This window comes from Anabrus simplex, chromosome 1, assembly GCF_040414725.1.
Source record: "Anabrus simplex isolate iqAnaSimp1 chromosome 1, ASM4041472v1, whole genome shotgun sequence".
NCBI classification, from domain to species: domain Eukaryota; kingdom Metazoa; phylum Arthropoda; class Insecta; order Orthoptera; family Tettigoniidae; genus Anabrus; species Anabrus simplex.
The window spans coordinates 1,804,812,237-1,804,820,311 of record NC_090265.1 but is presented as its reverse complement, the minus strand read 5'-3'; the positions used below and the strand labels follow the sequence as shown (position 1 = coordinate 1,804,820,311).

At 39.5% G+C, this 8,075-nt stretch overlaps 1 protein-coding gene across 6 annotated transcripts in view; it reads right to left on the bottom strand.

Annotated features, from left to right (window-relative positions):
• Nucleotides 1-4,506: 4,506 nt before the first annotated feature.
• Nucleotides 4,507-8,075, bottom strand: part of LOC136858765 (zinc finger protein 543) — a 99,463-nt gene continuing 95,894 nt past the window's right edge. For all 6 annotated transcript variants that reach the window (XM_067138546.2, XM_067138549.2, XM_067138548.2 and 3 more), the window contains exon 3: nt 4,507-7,282. In XM_067138546.2, coding sequence (XP_066994647.2) covers nt 5,255-7,282 — 2,028 coding nt within the window. In that variant the 3' untranslated portion in view covers nt 4,507-5,254. The remainder of the gene's footprint in view (nt 7,283-8,075) is intronic.

Genomic DNA, 8,075 nt, shown 5'->3' with positions numbered 1-8,075 from the left:
CTGCATAAAATTCACAAAGTGCCATTGTAGGTACACTGATTTTGTTTACAATACAGTGTACCACACCAGAATACCTGGTTTTGTTTTACAGAACAGCGTTGAGGCCAGCCTGGTTCACCTAAATTGTGAAGTACATTCTGTTTTTAAAAAAGTAATGATACAGCACAGGATTAGTGCGAGACAGAGAATTAGTAGTTTCTTTCTATTTTACAACAGAGTGAATTTGGAGTGCTATGCTGAAATGCTCATGGAAGAAGAAAAGCAATACACATACTTCCAGCGCAACAACATTGGTTCATTCAATGGAAGTTGTTAGTGATATATTTTATGAACGTTCTCTGCCTCCCACCAATCCTAGCATTGTCCCGCTGGTGCAGGGTCCACTTTCTTGGTCATTGAACGCAATGTTTTCTGATCTTGTGTGTCGGCAGATTGTAGGCCGACAATTTTAAGTCACCATTTATTGTGTCTTGCCAACGTTCTCTGAGGCATAGACCTTCAACATCAAAATAAAGGACAGAGTTCGCAACAGTACCGGGCCATACCATCGGAGCCGTTTTTCTCATTTTATCCACAATTGGAACGACACCCAATTGCTCTCTGACATGGTCGATAGTCCAACGGAGCATTCTCATTTCCATGGCATGTAGTTGGCATTCTGAAATTTGGTCAGATGGACTACAATAGGCTCCATACAGTGCAACTGGCTGTACTACTGTACAATATATCTCGGATTTGACACTGACGTTTTTATATTGCGAAGTACACCGGTGACCTCCTTCCACAACCTGGCTCTTATTTCAGCACTGAAATTTCCCCTGACCGCACGGCCAACTCGCCCGGTAATAATAAATATAATAATAATAATAATAATAATAATAATAATAATAATAATAAATTATCAGCTAAACATATTACTCCAGCACATCACGTTACAGCTCCCTTCAGTGATACTGTGCGTGCTGTCAGTCACTTAGGACCTGCTTCTGCTTGTGAATTCCCCAATGCTTTAGGTTTGCCTCTCCCTGCACTATGCTTACCCCTAGAGAACAATAGAACTTGGCTAATTCAAATGTCTTTAAGTGAAACTTTTCTCACACTCATTTGACATTCGTATGAAACACATTGTTAAAAATTTGTGTTTAATTCAAATATTATATTGTTTAATTTGAAGTACGAATACTATATTAGACAACTCATTTATTTAAAAAAATCATGTTTAAAGACAATGGTGGAAGAGAAAAGTAGTATAGAATCATAGTGGGGCCAGAAACAAAACTGTAGTTGTTGTAAAGCTAAGGATATATTTTTTAAGTAGTCTTCTAGGCAGCAAACTTTAGAGTTTTGGTAAGTGGGAAGATGTGCTCATTTGGCCTAAACCCAGAACACCACATTGACCCGACTGGCGTTGGCAGATGAAGTGCGATATTCCACTGGTTACTGAAGGTTTGGAAGGTGAAATATCCCTCACTAATTGCAGATGAATTAAGCGACAATGGCTGGGCTTTACTACTGACCCAAAACTAATACAGGAATATAATAATAATAATAATGTTGACATGATACGGGCTTTTGGGCTTATGCTGTGTCATGAAAAGGTAGAAACTCTATGTTTTGCAGAGAAGGTATAAGATACTAGTTCATTGGGACTTGAATTAAAGAAGAAATACAGTCGAACCTCCCTTCTGCGGACACGTCAGTTCCGAGGTGGTGGTGGTGGTGGTGATTATTGTTTTAAGAGGAAGTACAACTAGGCAACCAACCTCTATATAACACTAATCAGAGAGAAAAAATGCAAGGGGTCCAACACTTCGAAAAATGAAGGTATCGGCCAAAGGAAGACAAGGGCCACGAAGGGCGTGAAAATGAAAGACTCCCTAGCCCTCGCAAACCTAATAGCGTCAGGATCGGAAAAGAACAAGAGTTGACCAAGAGAGGTCGGATAGGATAGATGAAAGCGAGGAGCCTGGCACAAGTAAGTGGAAGCAATACCAGGACTCAGCTAAGGGCCCCGTGGTCGCCAACCCACGCTCCAAAGTTCAGAGCCCTGGGGCCCCTTTTAGTCGCCTCTTACGATAGGCAGGGGATACCGTGGGTGTTATTCTACACCCCCACCCACAGGGGGCTTCCGAGGAAAAATGTCCATTACGAGAGGTGTCCGCTAAAATAAGTTTGTAAAAATAATCGAACATTTTAATGGCAAAGAACATCCACCTTAAATATAAGCATACATATCTTTATTTTTATTATTCTAAGTCATTTCTGTGTTAGTATTTCATAGAGAGTGATTTTACATCATTTACAAACATTACAGCTTCGTGAAGTAATCGTGAAGCTTCGTCTGTGTAAATTTAGCACGTTTTCTTAATTGCGATATTCTCGAAAACGGAATAAAGTCTGTTAAATGGTTCCATAGTGTTCTCGCCGTACTCGCGGTACAGCGTGATACACAAATTCTTTATCTGTTTAAGCATATTTTGTCCCTGCTTCATTGTCAGAACTTCTTCTTCTTCTTCCGCCTCACCATCATCGTCACTTTTCGTTCCTGATTCGGGCTCCGTAAAACGATAAAAAGTTTTATTCAAAATGGTCCTTTTGTACGACTAATGAAGACAACTGAACTGCTATGGTATTTCTGTCTCACTAATTAACGCCTGTACTGTCTTTTCCTTCTCAAGTTGACTACCTGAGCTCGACCTTATCAGTGACAATCTGAGTTATGAATAGAATGTTGCAAGAAGGGACGAAAATCCCCAGGTAACTTGTGAGTCAACAATCTCTGGCAGCATTTCTGGGCAATTAGAATTCTCGGAATAGGCCTATACACCACTAGGTAGAACTGCATTCCGATGTACACTCTCTCCCCTCGCACTCGAAATAGTACAAACATTCAAAAGGGATTTCCTTATGACTGAAGAATGGTTTTAAAAGAAAGAATGACATGTGGTCTGGCGTAATAAATTGTCCTGCAATGTGTAAAGTGTCCGCTTAAGTCAAGTGGACGCGACAAATGGCACTGTCCGGAGTTCAAGGTGTCCGCTTAAATGAGGCCAATTTAACACTTGTCTTATGTAAAATAAAATCGGTTCCGAGGAAAATTGTCCGTAAAGGGAGGTGTCCGCTGAATAAGGGTGTCCGTTATGGCAGGTTCGACTGTATCCATCTCAACCAGGCAACCAAGTTAGCAATAGCTGAGGACACCCTATCGTCGGGTCATGATGTCGTGTTCCAAGATGTTCGAGCTCTAAACACTGCAAGCTATGAAGGCACTTCAGGAACTCTGAAAAGTGGTGGCAAAAGGGGCTCTGGTTAAGACACAGCAGGTCGTTATGCTACTTAGGTTCCAAAATGGGTAAAAAAATAAAAAAATAAAAAAAATAAATGCAATGTAAATTTTAATCTTATACCAGTTGTATAGTATTATTTGAAGTAATTCCACATACTGTATACGAGTTGACTATGTTTGTAAGTACAGGAGATATTATAAGTAGAATTTTGTAAACAATATAAATTTATTAACGATGAGCTGTGTGTTTAATAGAAAACATTGCTAGTGTAAATTGTATAATATTGTATTCTAGGAAAATTTTCTTCTTCTCTTGGTAATTTAAAATTTAGTGCTTGACAATAATGTATTTTAGTGTACCATTTGCCACCGAGGTAGACACCTGATTTGCAAATAAAGCGATTTTGATTTTTTGAAATCTACGATTATACGAGAAGCTGTGGAGATACGTAAAACTCCTAACAATTTCAACAGGGACACTGGTTGTCAGTTAGGGAATATGGGGTTGCCAGCCATTCAGGATTTACAAATGTAGTTCTCTTTCCTGTCCTCTCGTTTCGGTCTTTTCCAAATCGTACGTTCTTCACCACCAAATGGTTCATTCCAAGCTACGTGTTAAGTGACATGTGTGTCCCACACATTATTCATCCTCTGGTTTTCTCCACATACTTTCTTTCCATTCTTCAGTTCTGTTCCATTCTATCCTGGCGTCTTTCGTTGCAATTTAATTTTATTAGTTTCTGTACCACATTTGTCTATGTCACTGTGTTGTAGTCAGCTCCCGCTTGGAGCAGGTGTACCATTACAAACGCTGTAGAAGACGTGGAGCAAACCTCGTTTCCTTGACACGGCATAAGCCCATATCAAGTACGACTAACTACTTCTACGGTTTTTGGAGATGCCAAGGTGCTAACATACATGAGCACCTTTAAATACCACCGGACTGAGGCTGCCAAGTTGGGCTCAACCATATGAGCTTCTTAGCCAGGAATGCTTGCACTACAGTGTACCACTTCAGCCTTGAGGCCAGCTTCGTTCCACTTAAATTGTCAAGTGCATTGTGCAATGAAAAAGTAGGGACAATTTTAAATTCAACATAGGGTAAGTACAGTCAATGAAACAAGTTCCATTGTAAAATTAAAATAGATTTCATGTATGTTAGAAGAATGCTCTGTGAAAATATAAATAAAAGCAAAATGAGAACCATTAGGATTTGAAATAATTGTTTAATCACACATTCTCACCATCTGTACAACTCCTTACATTACAGTCATTCAAAAGGGCTTATTTCAAAAAAGGCCTTGCATTAAACAATTAATTCTTACAAGCTGAATTAAAGAACAGCACAGGTCAGCCTTGATATTTTATTAAAAATCTTATTTATAGGTGAATTATCACATAATGTTCAAGGTTACAGGTATTTGGCATTTACATAGATACAAAATGTTCTCATACAAAACATATGAGTTGCTTATACATTTGTGAATTTAAAAGAAAAAAACTATTCATAACAACTTGATTTTTAACATTCTTCTTCTAAAAGCAGAAATAACAATCATTGGTGATTCCAAGACGTACTTCCAATATTAACAAAAATATCTCATGAATATGCAGGAATGGGAGCTTAGAGAATAACCATGACAAATAATTGTCAACTTCATTTGCACAGCACACAGAACACAATAAGAAGAAAAATAGGACATACAGGACATAAATTAAAAATAGACACGAAAACTTATGTCACTCTTGCATCACAAAATACATATCTTCAAATATATACACATATGGTTATCAATGATCATACAGAAAAATCAGATCCCTCAACAATAATCTACAACTGGAAATCTTAAACTTAATTAATACATCAAATACTTCAATAAGATACAGAATAAAAAATATTACACTGTCCTTAATCTTCTCAATTCTGAAAATTGTTTCTAACGAACTCCAGCATGGAAAATCAAAACATCACTGAGCATTTTCCACAAGATTAACCCACGCACGACTACTATTGCCTGGTTCAGAAGGTATTCTTATTTGGATTAACTGTACAGGACCAGCGTGAGTAGTACCTCCTTGGAGTCCATGGGTAGTAGTTAAAGTTGTTATGGCAGAGGAATCTTCTACTACTGCTTGATGAGGATCGTCAAAATTCTGACCTGATGCAGTCATGATGCGTGGAGTAGCAGGCACTACAAGTGTGTGACGTCCTTCTCCTACTCGGTGGGGAACAAAACTCGAAGTGTTAGAGGTAGTTATTTCAGCTACGGATCCAATGTCGCCATGAATACTGGCAAGTTCGTTTGGATCTGTGAAGTGTACTGATCCATCTATGATGAGATGTTCAACAGTTTCTTGTACCATGTGTTGATCAACTTCGTCTTTAGTATCAGCATCACCTAACACAACAGTCTTCTCTGCATAACATCTATTATCTCCGTCTTGTTGAATAATAACATGTTCTTTCAATTCAGCTATATATAATTTTGCTTCCTGGTCTTGATGTTGGCCTAAACCATCAACGATGGTCATTTCTACCTCTCCTCCATCTTGGCCTAGTTCCTCAGCTTCATGTAAGAGATCTTCCTCAGATGTGAGCCTTGGCTGATTCACTACAATGGTATCATTGAGATGACCTTGAGTCTGCATGTGATTGTACAGTAAAGGTTTCCTCATAAAGCCAGTACCACACACCAAGCATTCGTAAGGTTTCTTGTCGCTGTGGACAAATCGGTGAGCATTACGGTTATCTCGTGAGTTAAATGCTTTCCCACAAACTTCGCAGTGGAATGGTTTTTCTCCTGTATGAATCCGCCGATGTTTCTTGAAATGCTCTGGATACACAAATGTGGCATCGCACGTCGGACATTTATATGGCCGTTCCCCTGTGTGGGCTGCCTTCACGTGATAATCAAGGAGCCGCCTTCTCTTGAAGCCCTTCCCACACTCGGTACACTTGTAGCGTTTGTCCTGGTAATGTGTCGCACGCTTGTGAGACTGCAAATTGCTGCGCTGACTAAAGGTGGCACCGCAGAACTCGCACTGGTATGGTTTCTCTCCTGTGTGAGTGCGCTCATGATCTCTGATCTCTGCTTTACGAGCGAAGGCCTTCCCGCACGTGCGGCAGATGAACGGTTTGTAACCAGAGTGCACAACACTGTGCACTTCCAGATTACGGGCTGTACCGAAAGCTTTACCACACTGGTCACAAACATAATTGCGCATTCCTGTGTGAGTACGCTCGTGCTGCGCCAAGTTTTGGGCGCTGAGGAAGGTCTTCCCACACTCCTGACAGGAGAAAGGACGTGGTCGAACTTCGTGAGTCTTTGTATGTGCTTTGTAAGTGTATTTCGAGGCAAAATCTTTGCCGCAAACTTCACAAATATAAGGACGAACTCCTGTGTGTGTGTTGATGTGCTCGTCTAATAGATTTCGAGAACTGTAACGTTTGCCACATGTTTCACAAGTCCACAGTTTGGACTGTGGATAGTGCATTCTCTTATGGACACGGAACAAGCGCAAATTACTAAATATACGATTACATACTTCACATTGGAAGTCTCCTTCTTCTGCAGCTACATGCTCATCTAAATGCACTGATAACTCATTACGTTTCCTAAAATCCTGTCCACAAATATCACAAATGTAAACTTTAACATTATGTACATTTTTCATGTGATTAATTATTCCTTTCATATCACCCATTATCTTCTCATCACCAGTGCACAACAAACAAGAGAAATCCGTTCCTTCTCTACAAATTACTTTCTCGGGTATTTCCGATTCGGGTAACTCAATGATAGTTTTAGGTTTCTTTTTAATCATTTTCCTTTTCATCATATCCTTATTCAAATCTCCAGGTTCATCTTCTGGCTCTATTTTTATTTTGACAACTTCCTTATCATTTCCATCTCCATCAACATCATTAGTATGGATTATATCTGGATGATATTCACTGTCGTGATCTGACATCTCCACTTCACACAACGTGTTCTCCTGAAACAGAAAATATAAATATATTAAAAGTTGGAAATATTATTTTCATTCACAAATCAAGAAATGAACTCTACCCTGAATACACATGGCCTTCGTTTTACTGCTGTCGAAGGTAGACACGATACTAGTCCTATGCTTACCTCACCAAATATGGTGCCAGGCCAGCAGCTGAAAAAGGTGATGTAATGTACCGTTATTTACGTGCGTAATTTTCCCTCCCTGATTTTTAGAATGAAAATTTGGTAAAAGAATATAATCTCATATCCCCCCCCGCTCCCTGTTTAATCTACAGTTCCCACTTATCTCGTCTTAGTGAACTAGTTTGGAAATTCCAGTTCATGTTTCCCATGCTAGGAGAGGAGTGTTCCAGCACCTGGGGCCAGAACACACCTGTGACTGCTAGCCATAACTCAGCCTTGTTATCAGCTGCGATTGCACGCGTGCAGTAATCGCTTTCAAAAGTGTTCTTTCATGTGAATTGTTGTGCCAAGTGTTTGTTAGTGGCGTGATGGAAAAGAAAAACAGTAGTTACGTTTTCACAAGAAATTATTGTGAAGAGTTTCAAGAAAACTGGCATTTCCAATGAACTAGACGGAACTGAAGATGACTGGATCTGGAGGATGGAAGAGAATGGGAGTGATTCATCGCAGACAACTTCTGAGGAAAGCGATGATGAATGACACAGTAAGTCTATTTCTTTGAAGTGAAATACATTTTACAGATTTTACCCTAATACAGTATTATTTCACGTATCATCTTCAGCAAATTCTTGCGTGACAGTTTCCGTATAATT